Below are 18,631 nucleotides of genomic sequence, written 5' to 3'. Positions count from 1 at the left end.
TTCATTGTGTCCGATGTGAAAAAAAATAAAAACTTAAATGTTTGAAAGTGCAAATTTTGTAATTCAAAACTAGTCATTCAGAGATAAAGACCCTTTTTCAAGAAATATTACGATATTTATCCACATTTGTACCTTAGAGAAAAAATAAAATAATATTTTCGTTCCAGGGATTCACGCAAAACTTTAAGCTACCTCCATGAGTCTCTATTCATTAATGGCAAATAACAAAACGAACGCAAACAGTAAGCGTTCAACTTTTATACACTGTACACACAGTACAATGTACCTTATACTACATTTTGATACCTACAAACAGGGGCGTATTTACCCTAAGGCCAAAACGGCAACGAGAGTCCAAAAAAAGAGAGAGAGATTCAAAAAAAGAACAAAATTCAAATCTAGTGCCAAAATCTGCGCAAGTGCCAAACTCTACTATGTATAAGAACTGTCATTATAATTTGATCCAAAAGTGTTTCGATTCAAATTGTTCGAAAAAAAATATTTACCATAATATTCATTTTTAGCGTATTTACTTTAACTCGTTATATCTCCGAATTCATTTTTGTCACATGGTTCGCTTCAGCTTTTAGCCCTCCATATTAAGCTCAAGGTGGTGCAAAACTCGTGTAGGTAACTGTTACCTTCTAATACCGACTGCGGCAGGAATTTGTAAAACTTTTGTCTATCATGAAATATTTAGCTTTTTTCATATGTTTTTGGGTTGGCCTAGGGCGCCAAATTTTAAAATACGTTCCTGCCTACAATATTATTTGATAAACTTAAGACTTTTCTTTTTTTTTTGTCATTCTTACACCCGAAAAAGTATAAATTGAGTGTGCAATCTGTGGTATTGTCCACAGTCTTAAGTGAATTTTGTTTGCGTGCATATAAGCTCTAATTCGATTTGTAGATTAATAAAAACTGACCCTCTATTATTATTATTTCTTGGTTAGTGAAAAAAAAACCCAGAGATTAATCGTATTCAATATTTATCACAATTATAATGACTCAGATTTTACTCTCGAGCATTATTATCTCTTTAGTTTCTCTATCAGCATACGCTTGGCATCCCAGACATAATGTTACTGAAAAACATAGCATCGTTCGACGAAATGCAAATACTGAATATACAACAATTGTCAATTTCTGGCAAGAACACAAAAAAGAACTCAATTGGAATACCAACCACGAAGAAGTTGTCTTGGTGATGGGAAATACTGGCGCAGGAAAAACTACACTCGTATCGGCTTTAGTTGGACGGAAAATACGAGCTATCCGAGAACGTGGATATCCAGAATATGTTGATGATGATGGAAAAATTGGAAGAGGCACCTCATCCAAAACCCTCGTTCCTGAAGCAATGATTGATACGAGAAACAACGTAACTTACATCGACTGTTCAGGATTTCGAGACAATCGAAATATTGAATATGAAATTTCTTCAATATATTTTCAAAATATTCTCATGAATCGTGTGAAAAAGGTTAAATTCATCTTCGTCATTAGTTATGATTCACTCAAGAATACCGGAAGCAAAAATGATTTCGACGATTTATTCGAACGTATTGGTGAATTTATCAAAAATGTTACTAAATTCCATGATGGAATAGCATTGGTTGCAACTAAAGTCGAAAATACCTACGAACAGTCTGATGATGGTGGGTTTTTTTTGGTCAATGACAACCAATCCGTTCTAGAAGGTATTGGTAATTATTTAAAAGAAAAACGAGAAACTTATAGTCGTAAAAAAGAGAATCCTGAAAAGTATAGAATGTTTGTGAGATTGATAGATGCCTTGTTGGAAAAGAAAAACAACTCTTATTCAAAAATTGCCATTTTTCGACAGCCTACTGGTCAAGGATTATTGACAAAGATTAAAAGTGCAAATGCTGAAATTAATGCCATTGCCAAAATGATACTAGAAAATTTAGACTATGTTCAGAAAAATAAGGACGACTTTGGATTTGCATTGTCCAAAGCTTCAAAAAACACCGTTGACCGAATAGTGAGTGATATGTTTACAGACACTTTGACGAATCGTTTATACAAATTGGGCAATGAGACTCTAACGCACTTTGAACAAATAGAAAAGCAACATAGTGATATTGGATATTTACGTGACCAAATTTTATTTGCTGTCGATGTTTTAGCCAAAATACAAAATGCAAATGAACCACTTGAACTATTTCAAAACTTTCTTAATGCCACCAATTTTTTGAATATATTTGTATCGTTGAATAATTTGAACATCATTTCTGAGAACATCAAAGCCTTGCAGTTCTTTACAACAGTGTCAAATACTAATGGAGACTTAAACATGATGTTTTTGAAAGCCGAAACTCAAAATATTGTACAATATATCGAAAATATGAGTACATTTTATGAATTTTTACAAAATTTGCAAACAAATTTAGATTCATACAGTGCACAAAAATTAAAACATGATCCGCGCATCTCCAATATTATGAGATCATGCAAAAGCTCAAAGAGATTGTCTCTTCAGAATATTATGAATTTAGAAGGTGTTGTCAAGGAAATTGGTAGTGATGGAATTTATAGGAAAATCAGTACATTTGTACTCAACGAATATCAATTGAAGCATTTAAGATTTGTTTTTGGTACTTTTGAGAATGAACTAGATGTTTTATGTCAATCTCCATCGACACCAATGATAGTTAAAGGATTCAATATACAAATGAGTGATGTGGTTAATATTAAATGCTGGTCGCAGGCAAATTACATACAGATCTTTGCACTTAACAAAATTTTCCTAGACACTTCCATTGACAAAACAGGGGAAGAGGCTGAACTATTTATAATCGCGCCAACATGGGAAGTTCTTGGTAAACGGAATATTATTTTGGATGGAAAGGCAGGAAGCATACATGAAAAACCTAGTGCGGATCCAGCTGTTGCAAATATTGAAAATGGAAGGGATGGTTTGCCGGGGCTTCCAGGTGGTTCCGCTGGACATATCTTCGGAATCGGTAAGGAATTCATAAATGCACAACATTTGCAGATACAAGCAAACGGTGGCAAAGGAGGCCCAGGACAAGATGGAGGAAAAGGTAAGTATTTCAAAAACCTATTACATATAGAGCTGTGGCAAATAGTAATTATTCGTTACTCAAATGCGGGTAACGAGTAACGAAACGTTATTTTAGAAACAATGTCGTTACTCGTGTGTTTCGTTACTAAAGTACTGAAATAACATACAAAACATACGAGATACGAAGCTTACGAGTAACGATGAGATTCCAATTCTAATTATTCCAAATCCGAAAAAAAGATACATTCAATGTATCGCATGCAGCATCGGTCTCGTTACCGTTGTCTGAATTTACAGTCAACGATTTTTCGGTAATATTTGAATTAAAAAATCTAGGTAGGTATTATAAAACCCAAATATTTGAATGAAGTGTGTTTTTTGGCAATCCGATCAAAATTGTTTGAAAAAACGACAGCAAACCAAAATAATTTTCACTCTTAAAACAATAACAACAAATATACTCGTTGAAATTTGAAATTTCGATCGATTGAAACGTCTTTTTCAAGACTTCAATAATTGAATTTTAAAATATTATAAAATTAAAAAAGAGAGAATATCCAGCTAAAAATACAAATTTTTAAGAAACTTCTTAAAATTTTATACGCTTAAACATTAGTCCTGAAGAAGGTTGTAATCACAACCGAAACGTCGAGGAGAGCTTAAGAAACATAAGTAAGAAAATTGACCAGCCCACGTAGGAGATTACACTGGTCTGCAAAATTTAACTTTTTTTTTCTCCTTTAAATAATTTTTTATATTATGAAAGATTAGACTTTCTTGAATCTAAATCTGGTTTCAGAAAAATTCTATCAGGTACCATTTTTGTAAAAATGATTTTTGAAAATGTGAGTAGTTTCTAAAAATTCAGCCTTTTAGATTCATTTGAACTTGTATAAAATTAAAAGTATTTGTCGCATTGAGCTCAAATTTGGAGGACTTATTCTTCATAATATGAACTATGGATTGACACCAAATATGTTCTTTTACATTCATGTTTACTCATTTTTTAAAATACTGATTGACAAAAAAAGCAGACATTTCGAAATCCTTCACTTTTTAGTAAAAATCCAACATGAACAAAAGCACCTTAATTAAGGAAAATGTAAAATATCAATGCATATTATATTTAAAAAGTCAAATATGTAAGGAAAACCAAAATAAAATACATTAAACAAAATTTTTACGTGTTTTGTAATTGTATGTACTATTTTTCTATTTAGAAAAATCTTATTTGTAATAAACCATTCGATAAACTGCCTTGTAAAGCTTCAGATTTGTTTCTCCTAGAAACAATAGTACTTTTTACTTATAGTTTTTGGTGTTCTGAGTTAGAATCCGAAGTCAAAAAAATTCTATCACATCAGGATTTTAAGATATTCGCATTAAAGTATCACAAAATCAGAAAATAAGAAAATTTCAAAAAAAAAACTACTATATCTCAAAAACCAGAGCTTACTGACATTTTTTGAGTTCGGATTCAAAATCAGCCCACTAAAGTCCATTAGGAAAGTATACTTTTGTTCTAGGGAGAAAGATATATAAATTTTTAGAGATCAGTTTCTTTATGGTAAGATATGCAAACCTACTAAATTTATTTAAATTAAGATATCTCGGAGAAGAAAAGAGACATTGAGAAGATTGAAATTGAATTTGAAAGAAAAAAAAAAGTTCTTTCATAAAACGTATCAATTTTAATTGAAAAAGATTACATTATGCCAAAATATTTCTTCGAAAATAGCAAAAAAAATGGGTTTTTAAGATTTTCTAACTCAGAATTTCTGGTATACCTCAGGTAACCGAGTGATCAGCTGATATACATTTGGCTTTTTTTTATTTTGATTGCTTTTCGGGCTATTATTCAGCTTCAAAATAAAAAAAAATTGCAAGAAATAAAGTCAAAGCGATTGTGCAAGTACTTTTCAACAATAAAAAAAATGTAATTTGCTCAAAAGAAAAAATTTCCTCTTCTCAATATTTACATATTTTTTTAGTAGCTGCTTGGGCAAGCTATCTGGATATCTCTTTGTTCAAAAAGATATTCCAGATACGGGTATCCCAGATAGCCTATCCGATAGGTGTTTGAACGTGCCCATTGTGGGAGGTTATACAGATTTCGTATGGTTGAACTTTTGGCAGTTGTCAAAATCGACGGCAAAGCGTGATTGTGTTTCTGCTTTAAGACATATTTTCTGAATTTAATAAAGAAATCTTTTAATTTTTGTTTTTAATATTTTTTCTTTTAGGTGCAGATGGAATCCCAGGTACAACACTGCCAGAAAAATTTCTTGAACTCGACAAAGATTTTTATGAAATGGCACATTTTTTAAAAGATCATGATTACCGCTTCAATTATATTCAACGTGCATTGATAGCTGGAGACGTTGATGTTACGTATTTACATTATTTTAAAGTTGGTGGGAAACCCGCGAAGAAACCATCTGATGGAGGTTTGTAAAATTTTGAAATACATGCATATAATAATGGAGTAATGGATGTATAACAAAATTATTTTGTAGGAAATGGGGGTGTCGGCGGCGAAGGAGGATACCCTGGTAAAATTAATATTCATGGCTTAAAGACTGCAATCAATGCGAAAACTTCCAATAATTCAGGTATGTATAATGTATGTGTGATTAGACAATAACCCGTATTGCGATTGTCAACTATTAATTGGGGAGTGACTTTGATTTGACTCTTTAAAACCTAGTTTATGGGAAAATTAGGTCAACTTTTAAATATCATTTTTCAATTACATTTCAAAATAATGTTTAGGACCATTCGTGGTTTTCAAAAATTTTGTTAATTGAGTAATAAGATGTCGAAATTTATTTATTATCAACTATCAAATGGTAATTATTGTAAATCGCAGTAGGGCTGAAAATGTGTTTTTTTTCATATGCGAGCATAACTTTAACGACTTTGTATTCCAGGCTCTGAAGGTGTTGGAGGACAAGGTGGAATTGGTGGAGAAAAAACATCGGAAGGTAAAGATGTATCTTTTGATATCGATAGTCGTACTGTGTGGACAATTTTGAAATTTAATTCCATAGGCAAGTAAGTTATTATAAACACACCTGCTACCTATTAAATTATATCTCTAATTCACCTATATAATACACAGCATCAAATGGACAGATGGTGCTTTAATTCCGGCAGCGAAAAATGGAAAACCTGGCATCAATATCAATAATCAAAAATTACCAACTACCAAATTAATGGCGAATTCATACTTAGCAATTAATTCTTACAAAGAGTTTTTGAGAATGAACCTACTCGAGAACATCAAGGAATCAGAATTGAGAACTCTGATTCACGAGATTGATACTGATGATTTCATCAATGCACAATATAATACAATTGCTTTTGTTAAGGAATTCGAAGGATTAGAGAGTCAATATCTTCAATTCAGAAATGAAATAGATTTCATCCCATTCTATAATTCGTTACTACATCGCATTGAAGACTTTGCAAAGTCCGAAAAAAACTTACAGAACAAGAAAGTCCTCAGTTACATATACACAGCTACTCTAACCAAAGTCTTTACATTAAAAAAGAAACGAAAAGGCAAGACTGTAGTCAATTTGAACAAATATCTAAGCATTATTGAATCGAACGTGAGAGAATTTCGAAAAGAACAACAATTGCAAATTGTACAAAATTATCGCATCGATTATGAAAAGAATTTGCAAAATAAAATTGACGAAGCAAATAAGTTCATAAATAGTACCATTGAACCTGAACTCGATAGGCTTTGGGACGAATCAGATAAACAAGTGAAAAAACTTATTGACGAATTAAATGAAAAGAAAAATTCTACCGAAAATGAAATGTTGACACTAGAAAAGAATAAGGCAAGAATTCGTCAAATGATGACTTATCGTTCCATGCTTCTTCCACTTAAACTTTCTGGTACGGTTCTAAGTTTTTGCGGACCTATTGGTGCTGGGGCTGGTGTAGCATTGACAAGTACAGCAGCCATAGCTGAAGGATTGATTGCTACTAATATTTTGCCCCAGGATCAAAAGAAAATATTTTCACTAGACCCAACTCTGAAATTAATGTCACGAGTTACAGAAGTTTTGAATAATAAACCCAAACTATTAGCTGAAAAACTTACCGCAGTGATTGAAAAACTAGATAAAATCAAAGAGGATCTCTCAACTTCACAAAAGGATAAAATTGAAATTTCTCAAAAGACTACAATTTTAAAAGAACAACTTGAAGAAGTTAAAAAAAGGAAAGCAAATGATATACCACAAATTGAAAAAAGGGATAGAGATTTAAAAAGAATTGAGGAAGAACTTAATGACTTCACAAATTCAAGAAAAGATATTGTAGAAAAAGAAATAAAGCTTTCCAAAGAGCTCACAACAGAATCAAAACCCGAAGAAACATTAAAAAAGGAAAAGAAACTTGAGAAACGTCTTCGTCGTATCAATGATGTGCAATCTGTTTTAAATAGTGCCGAAGTAGCATTTAGCTTTTGGCAAAAAATAGAAAATGACGAAGGGGAGATATCAAAAATCAATAAACAAATTTTTGAATATAGTGATGAATTAAAAGTCATTGAAAAATTGGAAAATCAAGTGTACGAAATAGTAATTCCTGATCTACGACATATCGAAGAAACTATCAATGAAATGGAAACTTCGTCAAATGGATCATCACATGCTAAATTGGATCTTAATAAATGGACAGTAAGATCTACTTTAAAAGATGTTAAATCAATGCTACAAAAATTCACCCACAAGATGAGTCACGAACTTCAGACTGATTTAATGCGTTTCATGGAGAAGATTGATGAAGGATTTTCTATTCTAATTGACATTTATGATCGCATTGATTCCTACTCGGACAGTGTCAAACAAGCCAATTATATGGCTCATATTGTATCAGCACCAGTGATGAGCATTCAAGTGACTGACTCTGAATTAAGTCAGGCACTAAATAGCCTGAATTTACTAATACAATCGAATATATTATTTGAAAAATACGGCATTGCATTGCAAGCATTCAAACAACATTATTTTCCATTTGCCGCTCATGTTATGCAGAAATTTCAACTTCCTGCCGACTTGAAGCTCAATGATATTGAGTCATTAAGGTTGAATATTATTGACAGAATTAGAGAAATGAAATATCATATTGATGAAAGTGAGGCGACAATAAGTGACTATAGCAAATTCATTCACAATAGAAATGTTTTTAACAGCAATGATGTTGGGTCTTTGCCATTCTACGCCTGGAATCATGACACTATTCAGGATGAAATCCAAAAATTGTTAAATGGATCGGAGATCTTAATGAAGGCTGACATATCTAAAGGATTGAATTACAATTCGGTAAAATTCAATGAAATTGGATTAAACTTAAAATTTAAAAATGATAGTTTTCAAAATAATTTCAATTCTTTGCTGCGAAACTTTGGCCTGACAATGACTTTAGTTGGTAATAATTACTATCGTTGTGGGGAACGATACTATTTCATATCATTTGATGACGCTATTACAATATCTTACAATCTTAACAAGAACGAAGATCCAAATGAGGTGTATAATACTATTCGAGATAGTCACACATTTCTCAGTCCTTATGGATTATGGAGTATAAGATTGAGACAAGTTAATAAATCGGTTTCTTTTAATCAGTTGAAGAAGTTTGCAAATGAATCGATTGATTTGGAGCTAGTTGGCCGAGGATATTATATTGAACAGAATCCTGAATTTAATTTTAATGTTTGCAATGAATATTTGGATTCGTTTTATTCTATGGAAAATATTGTTAAGGAACTTTCATGAATTCTTAATAATGCATGTAATAAGCAAATATATAAGTATATTTATTTTTTATTTTCTTAAATATTAATTTTCAAAAAAATAAAGAGTTTTCTTAAAAAAAATAGTTTTTTTTTTTTTTTTTAAATTTATTGAAGTCATTTTTGAACCCATTTTTCATAGCTCTAGCTTTTCATAACTTTGGTTTTTCATGTCCTTAACTCGCATAACTCTGTCCAAATTACTTTGGTTTCATACTTCCTTCTGTTTCCCTTATAAAAATAATGTGTACCGAATTTTAAGAAATTAAGTTTACCCTTTAAGGCAGTGGAGATAAGTACACATGGACGTTCTGACCGACGCACACTGGGGCAATACGACCAAAAAGCTGGCATTTAGTCAAAAAATGCAAAATGCTCGTATGAGGTCGAAGTTATGTATTTATTACACTGGTGAACAAAATTGAACTTTTTTTTGCCACAAGAACCAAGATATACTTTTCAAAAGGTTTTTAATGCGCTGAACTTGAACCTGATATCAGAAAATTTTTATTGGCCTCCGTTTTTGAAATATTACTTTTATAATATGCCAAAAAACGACATTTTGGCTGTTTTCGAGGTTTTGTTTTTATGTGAGGTAACTCATTATGAATAAATTTGTAAGAACTAGTATTATTCTTCCAAAAAATGTTTAAGTCTTTCCAATATCGCTTTTACTGCCGAAGATACATATTTAAAATTTAAGTAGGGGTTTGACTCAGAAACAGCACTGGCCAAACAAATTAAATTTTTTGTCCACAAGAATCAAAATATAGAGGTTTTTGGGTTGCTGAAATACATACTACCGTTATAAAATGCAAAAAAAAGGTTTTTTATAACGGTTATATTTCAAGAACGGAGGAATTTTTAAAAAATTATGAAAAACGCTTTGACATGGTTTTTTGATTTTGCCTCACAAACCTTAATCGATTTGATTGTGTTCCAAAACTTTCCAAGCAAAAGTTACATGCAACTCTGAAGCCAAGTTTGTCTGTTTTATGGAAAAAAGAACTGGAAAAAGATTTCTAATTTTTTCGGTTTTCATCAACATTTTTTTTTTGAAAACTGTGCTTTTTTGCACACTGTGCATTTTTGAAATAGTGCGGACGTGCTGCAGTCGTGGTGTGGCGGTGGGTGTGGCGAAAATTCCTGCAAACGGCGGTGGTGCAGCGGTGGTGAGGCGTTCAAGATTTTTTCTTTTCAATTTAATTTTTAAATCGAGCTGTTTTAATCATTTGTTTTCGAAATAATAGAATTCAAAATAGTTAAAAAATGAAATGTTTATCCTGTCTTCAAATCTTATCAAAGATAGGTGAAAACTGCTTCTAAAAACTCAAACAGAACATCACTGAACCTTGATTTTAGTCAAAAATCATAGGGCTAGATAAACTTTTACCCTAAAGCCCCAAAAACTTAACCATTAAGCAATGGGAAAATGTAGATTGGATTGACGAGATAAATTTAAATTTAAAGATCAGAAATAGAATGCAGATTTAGTTACTAGCCAAAACTGGAAAAAACATTTCAACAGTATCAAGTTTATAGAACGGACATAAATTATGATGGATTCCAGGATCTTTTGCTGTGATATATTGCGGATTTTAAGCTCATTTTGAAAAAATAATGAACAAGTGAATTTATCTAGACATAAAACGATACAATTTATCAAGTTTTTTGGCAACAGAAGACTAAGTGTTATTTGATATAATTTTGCAACTTAATTAAGACCCTATACCAAAATCTTTAAAATTGTCAAATATTGCTTCGGAAATCAGAAGTTTTAGACAGCACAAGGCCCTGACCCAATCCGGCTAAAAATTTGTTAAAAATTTTGAAGAAATTGTAAGGACAGTAACAAAACCTCAAGTCTGACAGTGATAGGCCTTGAGTTTAGATTAAGCTGAAATACGACCGTATTTTCAATTATTTCTTCACAATTTGATAGATCGTATCTCGAGGCATTGTTAAAAGTGGTAAAAATTAATTCTTGTACTCTAAATATATTAAAACAAAAGCCTTATTCTAAAACGAGCACAATTGGTCAATTCCAAACACCAACACTCTCCACTTTTGTACAATGAAGCATTTTTAAAAACTTTAATCAGGAACACTAATGGTGGCATAATATAGAAAATAATAAAATTAAAACGATTTAATTTATGTAAACAACACTAAGGGCCAATTTATTGAGCCTCCATTAAATTTTGAAATTTATCGTTTTAGTTAACAGCGTTGTTAACTATTGACGCCTTTAAGTATACATCATTAAAAAATTCATTTAATTCACTCTACTTTAGTTAAAGTCTTTACTTTTAATGGAAACTTTAAATTTAAAACTTCATTAAAAATATCCTAGGGATTTTTTAGTTTTTGAAAAATAAAACTGTCAAAAGCAGAAATTTGTCAAATCAAATTTTCTTAGATTTGAAAATGTGAAGAAAGGAAAAACAATACAAAAAACATAAAAGCTATGGCCCGTAAGTATTTTGGAGCCAAAAACGCCAGGCGAAAGCACACAGACGAGAGTAACGATATATGTACCATTAGTGGTAACCAAAGACAAAGTTACAATTGCAATGTTTTGGGATGATTACATTATGTAGCATCTCATTAGTTTAACCTCGTGATTCTTTTGAAGTGGAGAAGATCTAGTTTCTGGTAGATCTATTACTATATATGCTTCTTCTGGGCTCGGCGAAGTAGATGAGAAAAATCATAAATGAAGTGTTGTCTATTTAACCCTCATGCCCATAGAAAAAAATTTCTGGCGAGCCGTAGTCATTTTAAATTGTTACTTTTTTATGGAATAAATATCTATGAATAAATACCTACATATGTCCCTACAAAAATATTCTATTTTGGACTGTTAATGTACATACATAATTTTTGTTTTTGTTTACATGATTTCTTAGCTTATTTCACGAACAAGTTTTTTTTCAAATAAAAAAAATAATGAAATAATAACTGAAATGACATTTGACGCTAACGGAGAGTGAATAAATAGAAATCCTTTTTTAAACCTCCATTTGCTCTAAAAATCCCTCTTAAAAGGTCGAATTTGGCTTTTTAACTAAAAGGACTTTTAAATTTAATGCTCAATCAGTTAATGATGTCAAACTTCAAAAATATTCTTAACAGAGACTGAATTAAACGAATTTTGTTTTTAATTTTAAAATTCTCTTTTTTAATGGCGATTTAAGTTTAATGGAGAGTCAATAAATTGGGCCTAAGTTTTAGTTTTTATGTATGTATTATGTAATTACACCATTATTATTATTGATGGGCTACAGCAAAAAAAAATAATAAGCCGTCATCAATTATATTATATTACACTGGTTAACAAAATTAAACATTTTTTTTGTTGCCGAAACAAAAATATACTTTTCTGAAGTTCTGCGGTGTGCTTAACTCGATCCGAGGTTAAACAAAATTAATCAGCTCCCGTTTTTGAAATATTACCGTTAGAAAATGCAGCACTTCGGACCTTATTCTTTTATATAAGGAAAATTGTTTGATCATTTTTATTAACCCTTAAACCCTACCCTGGGGTCCAGCGACACTGCAAACATACATTTTTCTGAATTTTACAAAAAATAAGTAATAGACGCCGCCGAAACTTTAAGAATTCTCTAATTAACGAAGTAGCCATCTAAAAATTAGTCATTTATTCCTTTCCAAGTTGTACAGCTCAAGATATCCACTGTCTGGGGTCCCGTAGACCCCAGGGTAGTAATTGTGAAAGTTTATTTTGATAATTCGGCGGATTGTTTTTGAATTTCTTTAATGGGTTATTAAGGTTTTTATTACTTTTAAAGAGCGTTTTCACTGTATCTAATATTTCTTTTATTATCACTGCTGTATGCAAGTGTTATTACGTCTGTGTTCTCGTTTTGTTTTTCGATTTTGGTTCGAAAACACAAGAATTATATGGGCAACTTTGCCAACCAATCTCCAGGTACTTATTAGAGAAATTTAAAAAAAAAAGCGGCCAGTACCTCAGTAAACATCTACTCTAACCACAAAAAAAGGATTTGTCATCTGTCCACGATAAAAGGACCTCAAGACGAAAATAAGGTGCAGCAGTTGCAGAAATGCACTCTGTTCGGAACATAGCCACTCAGTGTGTCAAATGTGCCTCAACACAAATTTTTATAACATTTTATATTTTAAAACATATAAAACTATTTTATTAATAAATAAAATTTTTTGTTAAATTAATTTTTTTAATTAATTTGGCCAAAAACCTTTTGGGGTCTCCTGAACCCCAGGGTAGTAATAGTGTCTCTCCCGGGATGGGTAGGGTTTAAGGGTTAACAGTTTTTTAAGAAATATTTACCACCTTTTTAAATCTGTTTAAATCTTTCCGATATCTTTTTTACTGCCCAAGATATCCTCATTTGTTTGGTATTTTTATAAATTGTATAACGTCATTATCTCCTTTGTGATATATGAAGCCAAACCCACTTACTTTATTTTAAGATATCTCGGGCAATACAAAAGATATTGCAATGATTTAAACAGGTATCGATAGATGGAAAACAGTTCTTATAGAAACCGCGGTTATTAAATATGCTCAAACAATTTTCCTTATACAAAAGAATAAGGTCCGAAGAACTCAAAAGAAAGTTTTTTTGCATTTTCTAACTGTAATATCTCAAAAACGGGAGCTGATTAGTTGTTTCTGACTTCGGATTAGAGTTCAGCACACCGAAAACCTTCAGAAAAGTATATTTTTGTTTCGGCAACAAAACCCTTGTAAACCAGTGTTATAATCAATTATATTATATTATAATATGCCTATGTATATTTTTCATATTTATTTTCTTTGTCCCTTCTGAAATCACTAACAACCACATATCCAATACTGGACCTTAGGATTTACTATCATAACTTAAGTTACAACAGGACCAAACATTTTCGTTACCCAAACGAAGTATAAATATCTTTGTCGGTGACTCTTCGTCTACCAAGAGTTCTTGAGAAAAATTTAATTTTATTAATAACTACCTGGATGGTATATAGGACCTATATTATAGGTACCTGAGAATTATGAAATTCACCTGCACACACAGAGCAGCCTCTTTTACGTCTTATAATTTTTGCCTTCGTCGTTGTCGTGGGTTAGCATCTTGATTTCAATGCCAGCATATTTTGCGAGGACGACCAGAAGTGGCTTCAAAACATCCTAAATGTAACCCTCCCCACCCACCGCCCCCCCTGCACTAAACTATAAACTTCAAGAGGCACAACCAACAGAAAAAGAGAAAGAAAATCCTAGAGACATGCCGGCGCACCATACAACCAAACCAACAATATAAAAATATGGATGACGGGTGGAGAGGAGAATGGGGCTGAGGTGAAAATAAAAAAAATACAACCCATGGAGTCTCTCTAAACAGAGTAGACGTTCTTTGATACACGCTTATGGAACAAAATCAACGATCAATACTTTAGGGTGAATGTTACATAACAAAATTTGTGGCGACAAACGTTGTCGCAGGGGTTGGCGCGGGCAGTTTGGAGGCACATTTATGCGGGAGTATAATGCGCGCGAGAATTGAATTCCCATTGTTAGCTACTAATTGGATCGGCTGAACGTTCCGCGTATTAACGGCATCTTAGAATATACAATGTCGGGCCAAGATGCCGCATTTCAATAAATTTGACTAAAGTCAATAGAGAATCCCACTCATTTCCAATTTATAGCCCAGACTGTGAAGTCATTTCTCATTCGATTTGTTTGACTTTTAATCGGGACCATCTGGCGTATACTTGTTTTTTTTTTTTTTTTTTGTATTTTTATTTTCTTTTGTTTCTATTTTGTCCAGCGACGACGACGACGGAGGTGGTAGAAGATAGTTTTGATGTTTACACGTCGTCGCGGCGCTATTTATAAATATTTTGCCTGATTTGGTTTTTCGATTTTTTTTTTTACAATACAGCGGATGTTTTATAAAGGGTGCTTTAGAGGTTACTCACCTTGCGATATCGCGCGTGAGCTCCATCGGCGTTGCCACTTTCAATTACTTCAATTTCGTCGGCCTTTGATATCTGGCCTGCTGCACCAACACTGCTCTTGAATGACATTTGCTTTTGCAGCAGTGCTGTGTTGCAACCCCCTGTGGGATTGGGGACACCCGTACTGCTGGTGGTGCCACCCGTAATACCGCCAGCACTACGGCCATTTGTAGCCGCAGCTATGCCACCCCCAATCAAGCTCCTTGATGTTATGTCCACTGTCATGATGCACTTGAAATAACTATGAACTCGAATACATTGAAAATGTTGAAAGTAAAAAAAAAAGAAAAAAAAACCAAAGAAGAACGAATAAGAACTCTTATTTCCGGGATTGGTTTTTTAGCACAAAATGATTTATTCAAAGAAAACCTCTTTGTGTATAGTAAGGACAATCAGCCTCGAGGGATAAACATGATTTATTTTTTTTTTCCACTTTATATTTTCACGGAAAAAAAGGATTTGGAACTATTTTCTTTTTCACTTGAACTTTATCACAGCTTTGAAAAATGCTTGAAAAAGATATTATTTTGGAAAACTATCTGCAATATTTTTATACCCGCACAGGAAATTTTAGATGAAAAGAAAAATATAAAACAACAAATTGATATACAAAATATAGCAGCAGCAAAAAAAGCCCGTTCTTTTTTTTGAGACCGCAACTTTTGGGTTTTTGTGAAAATTGTGTGAAAATTGTTAGGAAACTAAGAACTTTCAAGCTGACCCTTGTGTTTTTATATGTGCGGGTATATGCAAACGAGAGACGAGTTGACATTTCTATCTGGAATGGTGGATTTTTGTTAAGATTGTTGTGTATGGAGGATGCTAAATCGCAAACTCACCAATTTCAGCTGTTTTGTGTGTTGATAATGTTAAATGGCAGATTGTAGTTGTAGAAGATTCAAAAAAAGGAAGGAAAACAAAAATTTAAAAAAAAAAAAACTGGGGGATGATTGTGGTGGATATAAAAAAGCTTTAAGCTTAATAAGGTTTTTGGGTTGATAAGCTTATAGTCCATTCATCAACCGGAAATAGAATTGATTTTTAAGAAAAAAATACAAATATTGTTCATTTATATTTTGAATATTAGTGACAGAGACGATTTAACATCACTATGCTCGTTGTTTAATGAATAAATATATTGACTGATTTACCCAAAGATGTATTATTAATTCCTTCCTTTAATGCCGGGTGGAGGCATAATTCTGTAATTGCCAATTTGATTGCAAAACTCTGTTTTCCGAAATTTTTAAAAAATCTGCAAGTTTTATATTCTGTATATTTAAAATTTTAATTTTGGAAAACAAAATTTTGGATTTACAAATTAAAAAACAACAAAAGGAAATTTGAATTCGAGGAATTTAAAAAAAATAAAATTTTGGTTTGTGAACTCCAAAAATTCTGTATAAGTATTGAACGTATTCCTGAATTTCATATTTCTTATTCTTTATTTAAAATTCGGTGTTCAGAAATTCTTTAGGTAAATAGTAAATTTTGTATTTCAAAACACTGCAAATCTATAATTCAGATTGTTTTGATTCTTTAAATGTGTTTAGATTAGAAATTAAAATTCACAACGTTTTTCATTCTATATCCCAAAATTGTGTAAATGATAAAAGAAAAATTTTTCGTAAAAAAAGTGCGCACAAAATTTTGAAAATTTGGAATTTTCATAATTTAAGAATATAGAATTTAGAAATAAGGAATTTTATAGCGCTTTCTTTTCGTAATTCTTAGGACTGTCCGGAATTACCCGAATCCGAAAGCCAAACGAACAAATTTTAATCCCTTTTTCTGATTCTTAAGCCATTGCATCTGTGTGTTTGTAATATAAAATCGTCAAACACTACTACATCGGTCAAAATAAATAAAAAAAATAATTTTGTTTGGCCCCAAATTAATCTTTCCTTAAATTCAGTTACCATTCATTTTTATTTTTTTTAATTTATTTAATCAAGCTAACAATTGTCCTCCCTCCTCCATAAATCAAACAAAATTATTTAAAATTAACGATTTGGAATAAAAATTATTTGAAATTCCGTCTTCAAACTTGGAATCGATTTTCTTTTCTTTTCAGAGTTAGAACTGTTATTTTTTTTGCCAAACGAACAGTCTTAGAATCAATAACGAAGAAAAAAATAACAAAAATAATAAAAAATTATTAAAATTATTTTTATTTTAAGTGGAGTGATTGAATATAATTCAATATAAGTTCAAGTGACCTCAACTCCAAAAATTAATAAAGCGTTTCGCCCAGGTACGACAGTGGGCTCATCAGTTAGATCTGTCGTACCCTTATTATATAAGCCTGACCACGGGCATACATTTTCTAAGTGTCTGAATTTAAACAAATTCCCTTAGAATATTATAATTCACAGTATATTCATGCTGTGAGTTTTATATAGTGTCGGTAAACATCGACCAAAATAAGGCGTCTTAGTAAGGGTACGACAGATCTAACTGATGAGCCCACTGTCGTACCTGGGCGAAACGCTTTATTAATTTTTGGAGTTGAGGTCACTTGAACTTATATTGAGTCTTAGAGTCATTTGAAGTAATTCCAGGGGCCCTATTTTGTAAAACGATTATCGTTGAAACTACTTCGTTTTCGTTGAAATGCGACTACGTATTACGATAATCGTTTAACTTCAACGATACTCGTTAATCTTTACGACTGCCATTTACCTATCGTTTAGCTTTCGTTCTCGTTTAACTGTCATAATATTATTGCGTTTGCTGGTAGAATTGAATCATTTATTTGCAAAACATGATAAGTCCACTTTTTTTCAAAATTCGTTTTTTTGACTAAATTTGTACTCCAGGGACAACCACGTCTGTCTTTAAAATATGAAGTATCTACTCCATCTATATCCGATTTTATAGCTCCGCGAAATATTTTTTTAGTATCGAAAACAGAATAAGTCCCGGACTTATTATCTTTTGAAAATAAACAACAGCTTCTTTATGTGTAAATGCTATATTAGGCTACTGGCTGAAAATCTTAAGTTTAAAGCTACTTTAAAGTTAAATAAGCAGTCCGGACATTGTATTTTATTCTCAAATACAATTGTTTGATAGATTGGAGCTAAAAGCAAAATTGCATATCCATTTAAAAACTAATTTCACATCCGTTTATTTTCAAAGTATGATAAGTCCAAAAGCGTTTTTATTTTTTATATTTTGAGCTATCGATCCAAAAATTAAAAACGAAACGGTTTTTTTGTAGCTAGGCAAGAGTTCTATAGAATATATTTTTTATAAATTTTTCTACTCATATTAAAAGAAAATAGAACGTTTTTTTCTTCTCCTGAAAAATTTAAAATCATGGACTTATCATGTTTTGCAAATAAATGATTCAATTCATGTGAGCCTCAAAAAAAATATTTTTTTTTTTTTGTTTAATTTGGCCAAACGACTTTCTCGTTTTACATAATCGCTCTTTGTCGTGACTATCGTTTACTTCAGTGTCGTTGACTTGCCGCTCGTTTCGTATTACGTAATAGACCCCCAGACAAATCCGCATGACCAAACGAAAACCGCTCTTAGAAATCGAATAACCCCAACATTTAGAAAAAAATTAAATACAAAATTTAACTCTCTCACATATCATAAATTTTTGTTTTTTTTTTTTAAGCATTTGAGTTGGGTTAATTCAAACTTTGTAGTTAAGAGTTTTTGATCGTTCCTTAGAGAAAATTTAATTTTTCTTTAGTCATACGACCAAAACTTTTCTCAAAATAGCTTTACCCAACGAT

General features: G+C 31.7%; 1 protein-coding gene across 2 annotated transcripts in view; it reads right to left on the bottom strand.

Moving 5' to 3' along the window:
• LOC129913288 (endothelin-converting enzyme 2) overlaps positions 1 to 15,637 on the bottom strand; it is a 78,391-nt gene extending 62,754 nt beyond the window's left edge. The window contains exon 1 of one of the 2 annotated variants that reach the window (XM_055991872.1): positions 14,841 to 15,637. In XM_055991872.1, coding sequence (XP_055847847.1) covers positions 14,841 to 15,104 — 264 coding nt within the window. In that variant the 5' untranslated portion in view covers positions 15,105 to 15,637. The remainder of the gene's footprint in view (positions 1 to 14,840) is intronic. The other variant, XM_055991873.1, reaches the window with a different exon arrangement.
• Positions 15,638 to 18,631: the final 2,994 nt, after the last annotated feature.

The sequence above is a fragment of the Episyrphus balteatus genome, chromosome 3, assembly GCF_945859705.1.
Source record: "Episyrphus balteatus chromosome 3, idEpiBalt1.1, whole genome shotgun sequence".
Classification (NCBI taxonomy): domain Eukaryota; kingdom Metazoa; phylum Arthropoda; class Insecta; order Diptera; family Syrphidae; genus Episyrphus; species Episyrphus balteatus.
The sequence above is the reverse complement of the archived record's forward strand: the minus strand, read 5'-3'. Positions and strand labels throughout refer to the sequence as shown.